At 40.8% G+C, this 17,253-nt stretch overlaps 1 protein-coding gene across 5 annotated transcripts in view; it reads right to left on the minus strand.

The window, feature by feature from the left end:
* LOC115179321 (uncharacterized) overlaps positions 1-17,253 on the minus strand; it is a 94,707-nt gene that overhangs the window by 36,552 nt on the left and 40,902 nt on the right. Inside the window, exon 2 of one of the 5 annotated variants that reach the window (XM_029740732.1) lies at positions 13,052-13,336. The exons of the other annotated variants lie outside the window; for them this stretch is intronic. Within the exon in view, the coding sequence (XP_029596592.1) occupies positions 13,052-13,336 (285 nt within the window). The remainder of the gene's footprint in view (positions 1-13,051; positions 13,337-17,253) is intronic. 5 annotated transcript variants of the gene reach the window in all.

Raw genomic sequence — 17,253 nt, forward strand, 5'->3', positions numbered from 1 at the left:
TTGTTGTTAGCCCAGCTAGCATGGACACTGACAATTGTGAATCTGATGCAGCCAAAGAGCTACTGCCCCCTTACCCGGGAAAGCACCGAACAACAGACAGGGATGTTGGACCATCGAAGAGGCTCAAATATGATGAGAACTACATTGACTTGGGGTTCACTTATTTTGGGAGTAGTGCCTTTCCTCATTCACAGTGTGTTATATGTGCAAAAGTACTATCTCACAACTGGATGAAACCTTCACTCTTGCGCAGACATTTAGAAACAAAACGTGGCCATTAGAAAAATAAGCCACAGGAGTTTTGAGTGACAATAAAGGCAATTTTCAAGTAGTAAGACATATATAAAAGCAACAGATACCATTAATAAGAAGGGGCTAGAAGCATTTTATATGGTGAGCTACCGAGTGGCTAGGACGGGCAAGCCCCATACTATTGTGGAGGCCTTAATTCTTCCTGCTGCCACAGATATGGGGCGGCAGGGTAGCCTAGTGGTTTGAGTGTTGGGCTAGTAACTGAAAGGTTGCAAGTTCAAATCCCTGAGCTGACAAGGTACAAACCTGTCGTTCTGCCCCTGAACAAGGCAGTTAACCCACTGTTGGCTGTCATTGAAAATAAGAATTTGTTCTTAACTGACTTTCCTAGTTAAATAAAGGTCAAATAAATAAAAGTGTAAATATGGCTGGGACAATGCTGGGGGAAAAGGACAAAAAAAACAATACAGACAATGCCTTCATCAAACAACACTGTTTAATGACATATCAGTGACATGCAGGAGATGTTTTGAAACAATTACTGCTTTGTTAATTATATGCGTTACAGCTGATTCCAAGATGGCGTAGCAGTCAGACGTGTGTTTTGTCTTGCCCCGTCCTGTCCCGTGTAAATATTGTTTTTTGCTTGTTTTTCCCCCTTCGTATACATCTTAATCTCACTTACCATCTACGGACTGAATATACTCTCCTGCAATCCGCCTCACCCAATGTGGTACGGATCTGCTATTTTTATACTTTAGAACCGGAACCCCCTTCAGCAGCTAGCCAGCTTACTAGCTAGTAGTCAGTTAGCCACTGCTAGCAGTCTTCAGCCTTAACTCGGACACCAGCCAGCCTCAGCTCAGTCAAAACCTGCCAGTCTACACAGCGCGATATCAATCCAGAGCATATCGGACTGCTTTTTCTCTACCACATCTCCGGATTCCTACCGCAAACTCTGAACCTTTACCCCGGATCATCGCAGCTAGCTAGCTGCAATCAGAGTGGCTACTCCTGGCTAACGTCTCTGTCCCGAAGCAAGCACCAGTTAGCCTTGAGCTAACCTCGAGCAAGGCCCATCTCCCGGCTAGCCGAAGAGGTCCACCAGCCAATTCTTGGGCTACAATACCCCTCCTGCCAATTGGCCTGGACCCTTTACTGCCGACACGGAGCCCCGCCAATCCATCACGACTGGTCTGCCGACGTAATCTTCCGAGGTGGTTTCAACAGGCTCTTCCGTTGCGACTTCGCCGGAGGACCATCTGCTAGCCCCGGCCCGCTAGCTATCTGAATCGCCGTGTCTCCAGCTCGCCTAGCGTGGTAGCGACTACTGAATCGGCTCCCTGACTCATCTATTGCTACTCATTGGACCCTAAGATCACTCGGCTACACATGCCTCTCCCTAATGTCAATATGCCTTGTCTATTGCTGTTTTGGTTAGTTATTGTGTTATCAAATTGTTTAATTTGGGTCAAACGTTTCGGGTAGCCTTCCACTGGCTTCCCACAATAAGTTGGGTAAATTTTGGCCCGTTCCTCCTGACAGAGCTGGTGTAATGGAGTCAGGTTTTTTCCTCCAAACATAACGATGTACATTATGGCCAAACAGTTACATTTTTGTTTCATCAGACCAGAGGACACATCTCCAAAAAGCATGATCTTTGTCCCCACGTGCAGTTGCAAACCGTAGTCTGGCTTTTTTATGGCGGTTTTGAAGCAGTGGCTTCTTCCTTGCTGAGTGGCCTTTCAGGTTATGTCGATATAGGACTCGTTTTACTGTGGAAATAGATACTTTCGAACCTGTTTCCTCCAGCATCTTCACAAGGTCCTTTGCTGTTGTTCTGGGATTGATTTGTCTCCTTCCTGAGCGGTATGATGGCTGCGTGGTCCCATGGTGTTTATACTTGCATACTATTGTTTTTACAGATGGACGTGGTACCTTCAGTCATTTGGAAATTGCTCCCAAGGATGAAGCAGACTTGTCGAGGTCTACAATTCTTTTTCTGAGGTCTTGGCTGATTTCTTTTGATTTTTCCATGATGTCATGCAAAGAGGCACTGAGTTTGAAGGTAGGCCTTGAAATTCATCCACAGGTACACCTCCAATTGACTCAAATGATGTCAATTAGCCAATCACAAGCTTCTAAAGCCATGACATACTTTTCTGGAATTTTCAAGCTGTTTAAAGGCACAGTCAACAGTTAAACTTCTGACCCACTGGAATTGTGATTAAGTTAAATAATCTGTCTGTTAACTTCTCAGGGCTACGTGGGATGCTAGCGTCCAACCTGCGGGTCACAGCCAGTGAAATATCCGGGTGGCAAATTCAAAAACAACAAAATGTCATAATTCAACTTTCTCAAACATACAACTATTTTACACCATTTTAAAGATACACTTCTCCTTGATGTAACCGCATTGTCCGATTTCAAAAAGGCTTTACAGCGAAAGGAAAACATTAGATTATGTTAGGAGAGTACATAGACAAAAATAATCACACAGCCATTTTCCAAGCAAGGACATGTGTCAATAAAACCCAAAACACAGCTAAATGAAGCACTAACCTTTGACGATCTTCATCAGATGACACTCCTAGGACATTATGTTACACAATACATGTATGTTTTGTTCAATAAAGTTCATATTTATATCCAAAAACAGCATTTTACATTGGCGCGTGATGTTCAGAAAATGTATTCCCACCAAAACTTCCGGTGAAAGTGCACATCAATTTACAAAAATACTCATCATAAACGTTGACAAAATATATAACAATTATTTAAAGAATTATAGATAGACTACTCCTGGATGCAACCGCTGTGTCAGATTTTAAAATAGCTTTACGGAGAAAGCACATTTTTCAATATTCTGAGTACATAGCTCGCCATCACAGCAAGCTATACAGACACCCGCCAAGTTCGGGGCAACCTAGACTCAGAATTAGTATTAGAAATATTCTCTTACCTTTGCTGATTTTCATCAGAATGCGCTCCCAGGACTGCTACTTCCACAAGAAATGTTGTTTTTGTTCGAAATAATCCATATTTGTCTCCAAATACCTCCGTTTTGTTCGTGCGTTCAGGTCACTATCCAAAAGCATGATGCGCGAGCGTAATTCGAGACACAAAAAGTCAAAATGTTCCATTACCGTTCTTAGAAGCATGTCAAACGCTGTTTAAAATCAATCTTTATGGTATTTTTTACGTAAAATTGCGATAATATTCCAACCGGACAATAGCATATACATTCAAGGAGAAAAAGAAGGAACAGCATGCTCGCGTGACTGCGCATATCCAATCCCTTTGTTGCCAGGCAGGCCACTCAATAACTGAGCTCCTATTATCTGCCCAGTGACAGGAGAATGCTGAAACAACTTTCTGAAGGCTGCTGACAGCCAATGGAAGCCTTAGAAAGTGCAACGTAACAGCACAGATACTGTAGTTTCGAAAGGGACTAGAAAGAAGAACTACATTTGTCAGATCCTACACTTCCTGGTTGACTTTTTCTCAGGTTTTTGCCTGCCATATGAGTTCTGTTATACTCACAGACACCATTCAAACAGTTTTACAAACTTCAGAGTGTTTTCTATCCAAATCCACTAATAATATGCATATTCTCATTTCTGGGCAAGAGTAGTAACCAGTTATAAATTGGGTACGTTTTTTCATCCGGCCGTGAAAATACTGCCCCCTATCCATATCAGGTTAATATTTTATCATTTCTGCCCTTCGAATTCCCATTCATTATATAAATAGGCCCTTTTAATTTGGTCTGGCTTGCCATTCCAAATAAAATGTAATATTTTTTGCTCATATAATTTAAAAACAAGTTGCTAGGTGTAGACAAGACCATAAGCAAATAGGTCAACTGGAATATGTTTAAAGAGTTAATCAGGGTGATTTTTCCACAAATAGACAGGTATTTTCCTTTCCATGGTCGCAAGATCTTATCTATTGTTGATATCTTTCTATTAAAATGTTTTGGAGTGAGAATTTCTTTCTTTCGGGATATGTATACTGAGTATGTCCACATCCCAGTCAGACCATTTTATTGGTAAACTACACAGTAATGCTAAAGTTGTATTTTTTAAGGATCCAAAACGTAATATAGTACATTTATCATAATTTGGTTTTAATCCGACCAATGGTTTTTGTAGAAAGTGGGAAGAGCACGAGACAATGTTGGTGGGAAGTCATTATAGTGTCTTCAACGACACAGGAGAGCACACAAACACATTTTTTTAAAGGAGGGCTCGCCCACCTCCCAGTTCCCTGGCTATCAGATTACAACAAGGCTTACAAGGCCGAGTTCAAATCCTGACATCAGATTCAAAGCAATCGGCAAACAGCCTAAACTTCTGACCGGCAAAACAAACTGGCACTCTCTGTTCTCTGCATTCTAAAAGTGAAAGAAAAGGCACCATGCTGGCAGCTGCTTTCCGAGCCATGCCATCCAATACTCTAAAATACGGTTGCATTTTAATTGGGATTGGAATCATTTTTGCCTACTTTAAATGTTTGTTCTTGAGCTACTCTGCTATTCCCAATGGAAGCACCTGGTGGTGCTTAGAGTTAGGGAGTAACTGATTACATGTAACATACCCAACGCTGGAAACACCTGGTGGAAACCCCCAGAGTTAGGGAGTAACTGATTACATGTAACATACCCAACGCTGGAAACACCTGGTGGAAACCCCCAGAGTTAGGGAGTAACTGATTACATGTAACATACCCAATGCTGGAAACACCTGGTGGAAACCCCCAGAGTTAGGGAGTAACTGATTACATGTAACATACCCAACGCTGGAAACACCTGGTGGAAACCGCCAGAGTTGGCGACTAACTGATTTTATTGACTTGTGTTGTGATGGTGGGAAGTATTTGCATAAAGTTCAGCTTTTGATGACTGGCAGCGCCCTGTACACGACTGTCGTCCATACTACCAACTGTCCCCTGCACACTTCTATTTAATTGGAAATGAATGGCTTTCCGTGGTTTCATGGCCCACATCATCTTCAGAGAGGCACTGTGAGCCTTTTCTTTTAAATAATTTTTCTAGTTTGTTTGAGTAATCTCTAGAAGACCTTTCCCCTACAGTGCTGTTAACTGTATCCATAGCAACCCCAGAGAGATCCCCTGAAGCTCCACGGTTGGCGACCTGAATATCCCGTACACTGTGATATACAGTCCACAGACAGAATTCTGTTTCCCCGGATACTGTTTATCACATTGTAGGGGATGTTCAGCTCGCCAACTGTGGGGCTTCAGGGGTTCTCTCTGGGGTTGCCATGGATACAGTTAACAGCACTGTTAATTTGATTAAAACAGGTTTTCTGTCCTGTGCTGTCAGGACGCATGTGTGCAGTGCATTCGGAAAGTATTCAGACCCCTTGACTTTTTCCACATTTTGTAGCGTTACAATCTTATTCTAAAATGTATTAAATAGCTTTTTTTCCTCATCAATCTACACACAATACCCCATAATGACAAAGCAAAAAACAGGTTTATAGAATTTTTGCAAATGTATTAAAAATAAAAGTAAGCACCTATATTAGGTCTCACATGCAACTGTGAGACCTTGTATAGACACGTGTTTGCCTTTCCAAATCATGTCCAATCAATTGAATTTATCACAGGTGGACTCCAATCAAGTTGTTGAAACATCTCAAGGATGATCAATGGAAACAGGATGCATCTGAGCTCAATTTCGAGTCGAATAGCAAAGGGTCTGTATACTTATGTAAATAAGGTATTTCTGTTTTTTTATTTTGAATACATTTGCAAATAAATCTAAAAGCCTGTTTTTGCTTTGTCATTATGGGCTATTGTGTGTGTGTAGATACATATTTTTTCATTTAATCCATTTTAGAATAAGACTAAACTTAACAAAATGTAAAAAAGTAAAGGGGTCTGAATACTTTACGAAGGCAGTGTATGTGTATATAGTGCAGTACATTAATAATGTTGTTTGTATTACTTTGGGGACCCTGTTAGCAGGTTAAATATGGACCAGAGTCAAGTTAAGGTAACACTTACCACTAATTCCACCACAAAACTTCCTCCAAAAGTCAATCCAGGTGTCTAGGGGATATCCTGAGACGAAAAATAAACACAAGAATGTAAGACCTTATTAACAGTTTCATTCAAATGGTTCTTTGTTAGTACTGGAATCCAAATGTAAATGATTTTATTGTAAAGCAGTGAGTATGAAGAATTGAGACAGGAAGAGACAGATAATCATCCTACCTTTCTTTTTCTTCCACAGCAACATTCCTGAGGAGTAACAAAATAAATATTTTATTTTCCAAGTTGATCCATGGTTGTGTATCTTATGTGTTGGTTTAACAGAGTGAGAAATAACCCCTCTTAAAGTACAAGTCTGTGTAGTAACCATTCTGTCAGCTATTGAGTATGACTTCACCCACATTTACATGTTTAAGCTGCAATAAGGAGACATCATTTCTGAGAGCATGCATACAGTACCAACAAAAGGCCGACTTAAAATGCCAACATCAATGTGAAAGTAACCGGCGCATTAAACAGCTGACGACGAATGCAAACTATGCTAGATAAATCCTACACATCAAATCAAATCAAATGTTATTGGTCGCATACACTTGGATAGCAGATATTAATGTGAGTGTAGCGAAATGCTTTCACAAAAAAACAATTCTCCTGGGGTAACAATGTAAGGAATAATATATAAACATGCATTAACACATGCATTGAAATAAAAGGCATACATCAAAAGACTTACTTAGGCCTACAATCGAGAAGGACACATGAAGACAAAAGCTCAAAGGATGACGAAAATCACAAAATATACACATGCCTTTTTAAAGGGAGCTAAGGCTGCGTCCGTGATTTCAGCACCGCTGAATGGACAGCTCCTCGGTACAGGTGGGCATTGTGGAGCTCAGTGGTGTGGTGCTGAATGGACAGCGCCTCTGTCTAGTAGACAGCTACATAATTCTTCAGTTGTTGGGCAGATTTTAGGGCATGGTTAGCCTACAATGCGTATATGAAAATCATAACTGGCATGCAGAACTTTATAAATGGTAGGATCAATTGTAAATTGGCACACAAGATGAAAAAGGTTGCCGACCCCCTAGGCCATAGCCACCCTTGTGGAACGGCGCATACAGTGTAGGCCTGTAATGACTTCCCACCAACGGCCTTTTTTATTTTTTAGGGGGTAGATCAGCTTTAATATTGCAGATAGATTGTAGCTTCCATCAATGTAATTGTCTGCATCATTTCCATCTTTTTTTATAAATATACACCACCGGTCAAAAGTTTTAGAACACCTACTCATTCAAGGGTTTTTCTTTATTTTCAGTATTTTCTACATTGTAGAATAATATTGAAGATATCAAAACTATGAAATAACACATATATTTAAGATTCTTCAAAGTAGACACCTTTTGCGTCTAGGGTCTAGGGTCTACACCAGAAGTTAATGGTTATCTGTAGGAGGAATGTATATGGTGGAGGCAATTAAGCTTGGAATGTACTGAGTGCAGGGAAGGGCAATCACATGTGGCAGGCACTAATAAGGATGGAGAGATGTGGTTTAGCGAGGAAGGGGGCCGAGGTTATGTCAGGTCACATTAAGGGAGAAGGAACAGTTTATGGCCACATCACTTAATTTCCTGCCTAGCAATAAAGATGTAATGTTTAGAGAGAAGGAGGACGTCACCCAAATTGGGGTATATATATACTACCACTGGTGGAACCATGTCTTTGTCTTACACAGCTGTAAGACCCAGTGGGTGAATAAGCTTGGTTTGAGCTTTATTTAGCGTCCGTGAGTTTATTACTCTGTTTATTTAGAACCTAACAGTTGGCGCTGCGAGCAGGATTCACCACGATTTACAGTCGAACTAGAGATTCTGAATCAGTGAAACAGGAGCCGGCACCAAAAACAAGGTAGGCACAGTTCCTACACCTGTTACCACTCATTCTGACATGTTGGGGAGATGACATGGTAAGTTGGTGGTTGGAGACATCCCTCTAGTGGTGTGGGGGCTGTGCTTTGGCAAAGTGGGTGGGGTTTTATCCTGCCTGTTTGGCCCTGTCCGGGGGTATCATCGGATGGGGCCACAGTGTCTTCTGATCCGTCCTGTCTCAGCCTCCAGTATTTATGCTGCAGTAGTTTATGTGTCGGGAGGCTAGGGTCAGTCTGTTACATCTGGAGTATTTCTCTTGTCTTATCCGGTGTCCTGTGTGAATTTAAATATGCTCTCTCTAATTCTCTCTTTCTCTCTTTCTTTCTCTCGGAGGACCTGAGCCCTAGGACCATGCCTCAGGACTACCTGGCATGATGACTCCTTGCTGTCCCCAGTCCACCTGGCCATGCTGCTGCTCCAGTTGAAACTGTTCTGCCTGCGGCTATGGAACCCCGACCTGTTCACCGGACGTGCTTGCTGCACCCTCGACAACTACTATGATTATTATTATTTGACCATGCTGGTCATTTATGAACATTTTAACATCTTGACCATGTTCTGTTATAATATCCACCCGGCACAGCCAGAAGAGGACTGTCCACCCCTCATAGCCTGGTTCCTCCCTAGGTTTCTTCCTAGGTTTTTGGCCTTCTAGGGAGTTTTTCCTAGGGAGTTTTTCCCAGCCACCGTGCTTCTTTCACATGCATTGCTTGCTGTTTGGGGTTTAAGGCTGGGTTTCTGTACAGCACTTTGAGATATCAGCTGATTTACGAAGGGCTTATTAAATAAATTTGATTTGATTTGATTTGAGATGAGAGTCGTAGGCTCTCATCTCAAAGTAAAGGATAATTAAAGTAAAGGATAATTCTCGGAAGGTAAGCTGGAGCATGTTGGTACCTGTAGAGGGTAAGTCCCGAGTGGGGTTGGTTCCCTACTAGACCCGTAAAGGTAGGGTGAAAGCCCAGCCGCGGTGGCCGTAGTGTGTGTGTGTATGGATAAATTGTAATGCTTGTGTACTAGTACGGCAGTTTGTAGAGAAGTAGTCCATGGAGAAGGACAACAGGAGGGAATGTGGATGGTGATAAGAAGGTTGCCTATAATTTCTGAAAGAAAGCCACATTCATGGTTAAAAGAAAAGCAAGAAGATATTTGAATACTGTTTGATTTGTGTGTATTAGCAGTAGCAATAAGGAGAGAGGTTGGTTTATGCCCTATTGGGAGGGGGAACCATGACAGAGTATGTGGAAATAGGAAGACAACTGTGAATATTTTTGGTAATGTGTTTTATCAACAACAGTGATATTTGAGGCGTAACACTGGAATAAGACATAAGGTCACCCGTATTCTTCAGTAATACATTTGCAGACGCTATAGGATTGGTTCAAATACAAGGTATTAAGTGCCATGACCAATTAATAGGCACAAATACCATAACTATTCTCAGAGGAAGTGGGTAGACCTACCTTGGAAAATAGTTAATAAAAGCCGTGTATTAGTGCCGGGAGTGAAGAAGATCTAAACACCCTGGACACCGTGGGGAGAGGTTGAAATGGCGACAGACGGCCCCGATTCTCCCTGTAAAGTGGGGCTAGAGGAAGAGAAGTTTAATAAAGCCATAGAGGTGTTGAAAGAGGAGCACGAGCATTTGACCAATTCTCGAATGTCGGAAAAATTGTGCAAAATTGTTAAACTTGGTCAGTATTTCCCTGCTAACGGAAAATTCCAATCAAATAAAGAGGGGGTAGTGGACCATTATTCTGACTGGGATTTAATAGTACAAGCAGCATTGAGAGTGGAAGCTAATTTAGTTTACACCGCAGATGTACAAGTGGTTAATGCTGCCACAGTGGAAGTCACTAACAGTGGTCTCAATTCCCAAGGTAGGACAAAGAAACAGAGAGGAAAGGGTAACGAACCTGTGCTAAGGCACCCAGGAATAGCTCCCTGTTTTAGATGTGTGGCTATCGGTCATTGGAAGAACGAGTGTAAGGAATCCGATTAGGTTATTCCATACTGGGCACGGTCCAAATTGATGCCTCCTTGTGACACATTATGAAGACAGTGCCCTACAGCAAGTGGTGCATCTAACCCCCTGTCTTGTCTGTAGCAGTAGCCTGAACACTACTGTAGATACAGGTAGAACAGGTATCCCCTTCAGGAGGTATAGCTCACTGTTGTTGCTGCTGTTATGTCAATCTGTGCTTCACAACTATGTACATGTGCAGTGATCTGTTTCTATAGATGTGATCTTCTTACCTGTTATGACAATGAAAACAAATGCTACAATGGCAGTGACAACAACACCAACAAAATCTCTGATGGAAGGCTCTGAAATGAAAACACATTTTGTATTGATACTTTGACAGGAGTTGATCAGGTATTCAACATAGTGCAACATTCAAAATGTCTTACAAAACTAGCAGTGTTACTAACATATCAATACATAAGTATGTAACACGCTTATGAGTGTCCACTCACCTGAGACAAACACCTCTCCAACTGGCTCGCTGACTTCCCCTTCCCCACTTACAGAGTTATTCAGCTTGCAGATGTACTTGTAACTGTTGGTTGAATTGCCAGTGTCGCTCTTAAAGACAATCAGCTGTTTTCCTCCAACCTCCCATGCCCCGTCTCCCACTTTCCAGCTGTAGGTGACTGGTTCAGCATCAGTGGTGTCACTCTCACAGGTCAGAGTGCAGGAGGTTTGGTTGGCGTTACAGGAAGAAGTGATTGTGGGTTTGGGGGCTGCCTCTGTAAATAGAAAGACACAGGAATAATTTGGGAAAATGCTTGTGAGGCACTACAATACATAACCTGCTGTTTCTACACAACCACGCACACACATACACAGGTACATCAGTGGCGATCCGTATTCAGGGCAGGTGGGGCAGAGACCCACATGTTTTGAGCCCCACATTTTAAGCAAAAAATACATCTATATATATATATATTGGGGGGGCTTTCCTGTTTTGCATGTTATTTGGGCATTAATACGTGTCACATATAAGTTTGCAAACAATGTAAAAAATATATATAGAATTGAGTTAATAAAGCCGCATACAAACATGGTCTTTTTTTTGTTATCTTGAGTAAGGCAGCTCCAAAATACAGATGTTTCAGCTTAGCTCAGTGGTGGTCGAGCCAGCAGAAAATAGGAGCATTGCGCCGTGAGTGGCTCAGTGTTTTGTCGCTCATGGGGACACCATGTCATTGCCAAGTTTATGTCCTTAGTAAGGGTAGACATCCGAAATTTCATCCCTTTGGGTCCTGCCATAGAGTTATATTACAAGTGCCCTTCCAAGAAGGCTCAAGGTCATTGGCCACAGACAAAATTACATCAAATCGCATTATATGTATCGTACCTTTGATTGGACTGATTATGTCAACATCTTATTTTTAAAGTGTTACCTAGCAGTCATCATCATGAATAAAGTCGACAATCTACTGGCAAATCCTTTGAAATCCTTGTCATATGAAGATAAATAATGAAGAGAAATTATAGATAAAACGTATGGGTGCTCATCGGCCATTGAACATAAAGATTACACAACAAGTTGGAAATCGCAAATTAAACAAGTAGTGGTATGGAAGGAATCAGTGGCTAACTGCAAGCATTGCAAAGCAATCACTAGCCTGCTATTCAGTGGAGTGGCTGTGTGTTCCCACCATAAATCCAGAGAATGCCAGACTTTGATGACAAAGTTTGATGACAAAATATGCCCACAAAGGACCACCTTCCTGTTTAAGTGAGCACATCACAAGGTGAGTCCAAAAATGTCTTGTATGCTGCTGCATAAATGATGTAATATGCAAGGGAGATATGTATACTGTAGATAAGAATGTAATACTAAGTGTATGTTGTGTAGTAAGCTGTTAGCAGCCCATGTGCCTCACCCTAATAATTTGGTCTATTTTCACCAACGTGGTATTGTAAACACATAATTCGTTCCCCGGTGTGTGCTTGTTCGGCTACTGTTTGGTACAGATTTGACAGTGCTACTGATAGTAGTTGTGTCACATGCATATTCAACACACCAACATTCTATAATAGAATTGTGTTATTTGACGTGTCAAATTAAAAGCTTATTTAACACGTCAAATAGTGTTGTATGAAGTTTATCTTTTTTGACACGCAAACAGCGTTCAATGTGCCCCACCCTAATAATTTGGTCTATTTTCACCTCTTAATTCAGCCTACTGTTCTAACTTGGTGTTGCACATGTAGCCTATAACCTGTTTTAGAGAAATGTAATCATTGAATATTGTAAGAGCTTTCACTGTCTGTTTATATGCCCCCTTTATTTATCCTATGATTCTGACTTGGTGTAAAGGGAAAACACTGTAAGAATGGCCCATGTTTTGAATTCTGTCGTTGTACATTTCAAAAGTGCTGAACAAATAGTTATATTGACTACGTCCGTCGTCGCTCGCTCATTAATGTCTTAATCGAAATTACGGATTGCCTCTTATCCGCTTGTCGTCCCCTTATGCCATAGTATGTACATCTCAATTGTCAGTAGAAACCACATTTGTTTAAGCAAGTCAGCCATATCAGCTATGTTTTTTTAAAGGCAGTAAATGAGGCTGAATGAACTGTTTTGCTGCCAGACAAGGCTCTGCTGATATCCAGGTGTAGCAGTGGTAAGGTGTTGGGACTCTGCTGTTGGGACAGCTTTATGTAGGCCCTAACAGTTTGTGGGCACCGTTTGTCAGCGTTATAGTGCAATGAATGTATTGTTTAGCGTTGTGTTGTGTAGTGCTTTGTGCTTTGCTGGCATGCATCCTACATATTTTTTTCCCCCCACCACGATCTACATGCTAAACACACACACACACACACATAAAACACTTACTGATAACAGATAGTGTATATGTCTTGTCAAGCAGTTTGCTGTTGAACTCCACAGAATAAACTCCACTGTCTGTTTTCTTCAATCCACTGATTCTCAGCTCTCCAGTAGTCTGGTCCAGGGTTGTGCGGTTTATGAAGGCAGCATAGATGTCCAGATCAAAGTCCTTGTACCACTCTGCCACCTTGTTCTTCCCATGCTTCCATAGGATGCTTGTGATGGAGTCAGGCACTGTGGACTTGTCCGGCGTCAACAGGAGCTCATCTCCCACTTTAAGGTTAAGGTCTTCTGGAAAAGCAGACATTTCATACATGTATCAGAGTATCAATGTATCTAGGGTGACACATTATGGTTAGGGTATAAATATGTAGTCCTAACCCTATTGGCATTGAAAGAGACATTATTATCTACCTTCACTGTTTATATCAAGAATTCTGATCGCTGGGCATATCTGGCCTATGTAGTCTGACCACTTTGACTAGAATTTTCCCCCTCACTGGAGCAGAAATGTATCATGACTACACGACAGATTAAAGTATTTTTCTTTACCCTGCCCACTATTATATCACTAGCTAGGTTTCTTTCCAATTTGTGACAGATTTTCATGCGAATATTCTAAAATCTGCATGAAACAATATGCACATTTTCGCACAGGAGATATGTTTCCAATAAACGGACATTTTGCATATAAAAGGTTGTGTGATGATGTAGTGTAGATAAAAGTAAATTTGTCCATTAAATTCCCATGTACCAAATTAAAAATACAAGTTTCAATGGGTTTCCATCGCATTTTCAACTCCACTGATGGTTCGTCACACAAACTGTTGCGTTATATAGACTGTTGTGTTATATAGACTGTTGTGTTATATAGACTGTTGTGTTATATAGACTGCTGTATTATATAGACTGCTGTGTTATATAGACTGTTGTGTTATATAGACTGTTGCGTTATATAGACTGTTGTGTTATATAGACTGTTGCGTTATATAGACTGTTGTGTTATATAGACTGTTGTGTTATATAGACTGTTGTGTTATATAGACTGCTGTATTATATAGACTGCTATGTTATATAGACTGTTGTGTTATATAGACTGCTGTATTATATAGACTGCTGTGTTATATAGACTGCTGTGTTATATAGACTGTTGTGTTATATAGACTGTTGCGTTATATAGACTGTTGTGTTATATAGACTGTTGTGTTATATAGACTGTTGTGTAATATAGACTGTTGTGTTATATAGACTGCTGTGTTATATAGACTGCTGTATTATATAGACTGCTATGTTATATAGACTGCTGTGTTATATAGACTGCTGTGTAATATAGACTGCTGTATTATATAGACTGCTGTGTTATATAGACTGCTGTGTTATAAAGACTGCTGTGTAATATAGCAAATGTGCCGACTCTGGTCTTGACACATGCGCTCTAGCCAACAGCTACAGTGGGGTTAGGCTATCTACATTATGAGATTATCATGGATAATAGTGATTATTATTTGTATTTGTCAAAGGGCAGCAAAGCATTGATGATCATGTCACCAGAATAACACCCTCAATATTTATTGGAAAGGAGCATCAAGATCACCGTGAACTTTCACCACCATGTGAAGTTCATCATAATGTATTTCATTTGTACTGTAATAAACTGCATGGTTTCCCGTGTCATAGTGGGAGGCCCACACACCATATAATCTGGTGACTCCAGGTTTACTTCGATATGATGGTCGTCATATGATTTTTGTGCATTAAACTGGGCAGGTGCGTGCTGACAGATACACGCATCAATCTCAGTTAAAGCATCCGAACGAGCGAAACAGCGTCCCTCTGTCTCCCTAAGTGTAGACCATGTATCTGATGCTGTAAGTGTAGACCATGTATCTGATGATGTAAGTGTAGACCATGTATCTGATGCTGTAAGTGTAGACCATGTATCTAATGATGTAAGTGTAGAGCATGTATCTGATGATGTAAGTGTAGACCATGTATCTGATGATGTAAGTGTAGACCATGTATCTGATGCTGTAAGTGTAGACCATGTATCTGATGATGTAAGTGTAGACCATGTATCTGATGCTGTAAATGTAGACCATGTATCTGATGATGTAAGTGTAGACCATGTATCTGATGATGTAAGTGTAGACCATGTATCTGATGATGTAAGTGTAGACCATGTATCTAATGATGTAAGTGCAGACCATGTATCTGATGATGTAAGTGCAGACCATGTATCTGATGATGTAATTGTAGACCATGTATTTGATGATGTAAGTGTAGACCATGTATCTGATGATGTAAGTGTAGACCATGTATCTGATGATGTAAGTGTAGACCATGTATCTGATGATGTAAGTGTAGACCATGTATCTGATGATGTAAGTGCAGACCATGTATCTGATGATGTAAGTGTAGACCATGTATCTGATGCTGTAAGTGTAGACCATGTATCTGATGATGTAAGTGTAGACCATGTATCTAATGATGTCTGGGCAAAAGGAGTGTGGCATGTCATACTTTTTCTGTCCAGACAGAATCAGATACATGGGCTTCATACAGCTGTTTCGCTGGCTAGTTTCAGCAGAGAGGAAGAGGCTAAGCGAGAGGGCTCAGTCCCGCCACAATCTGTCCTGGATAAACCCAGTGCGTTACCTTTAGCATAATATGCAGACCTAAACTAGTCGCCTGCATTCCCGCCTTTGGGACAACAACTCTCATTGTTAGGGTGGAGACATGAGGATCTCGTCAGATTATAGAGATTTCTGGTTTCAGCCACTTAGTTGGCGGGTGCACAGTGCACTTTTCGGATGCTGGCTTCCCCTAAAGTAAATTGATATTTACTCCTGTCTAAATAAAATAATTCAAAATACTTTACCGGAGAGCTTGACTTAGCCACAGAGGATCATTAGTTTCTTTTAAAAAATAGCAGTGCATAGGCATATGCCTATTTGGGAAGTCAGAAATGTGGGCCGCGTGCGTGGCAATAGGCCTAGCTGATTATTGAGTTGTGGATGTCAGTGAAAAGCATCTAAAATATGTGAAGATAATGTGTCTTGGGTATAATTTACTCTGAAACAAAATATAAAATGTTGAGAAAAGAAGGGGGGGGTGTGAGGTGAATATACGGACATTTTTCTCCAGAACGCACGCACTCAGCTCTCCAGAATGTGCTCCGCAGTCTCCCGCCAATTACTGCCCATTCATTCATTCATTCATTGTTTCTTTGTGTGAACTGTTTGCCCTTTGATTGTTTATTTCTATCAATACCCCATTACACATGTAACCAGTAGGCCTAGAAAATGTACCGCTAATCCCCGTAATTTGTTTACATTAATTACTGGTAATGCATACATTACAGTCATTTACCGTTCTCATTCTCGGAGTGGAAACGTTGTTTGCAGAGTTCTAAACCTGCTACACTTGCGAGAAACACGTTTTGGTTAATTTCATAACCATAATTTAGGAGTTTTGTCAATTTATTCATTGTCTTTTGTTTTGAGTGCTCCATGTGAGCAATACGCATGTGTGGGGTTTCTCTGTCCTCATAACGTTGAGGGAGAGAGCGAGCATGCGCACACCAACCTCCTGACATTATACAATGTTACACTTCACAAGTCATGACCGATAGAAAGGGAGGAAGATAGGCGGTGTAGAGAGATGAATGCAATCTAAAGAACCTGAATTTTGATCAGGATATTTTCTACTGTTTATATTTGTCGGCTTTAGGCCTATGTATTTCACTTAGTTGATGATGGAAGTTATAGACCTACTACTGCATTGGTCTATAGACTATCTCTGAGTTCCATGCGCTAATTTCTTTAGCTGCTAGTGGATCAATGAATCAATGTGTCCATATGGCAAAGGCTGGTGCTCTTGCATTTAGTTGAATTTTAACTTGTATAGTTGTATAATTTTAATTCAGATGTGTATGATTAACCACGTAACTATAATTTAGCGAAACGAAAATATTATTATTGAAATTAAACTGTTACATGAAAATGTGCACATAAAATAATCACAACCGGCACGTAGATACGTAGAAATTGTAGTATAAATTGTAAGCTTCTCCAAACTTTAAACTCTCGAGCTGATTAAGGTCTTGATTATAACACCCATTAACGAAATTCGTGCATGCGCGAGGGCGTGCACAAAAGTCCCATGGAAAAAACGGTCCGCCTATAGAAATCAAATGCCCATCCAACTGA

The sequence above is a fragment of the Salmo trutta genome, chromosome 39, assembly GCF_901001165.1.
Source record: "Salmo trutta chromosome 39, fSalTru1.1, whole genome shotgun sequence".
NCBI lineage: Eukaryota > Metazoa > Chordata > Actinopteri > Salmoniformes > Salmonidae > Salmo > Salmo trutta.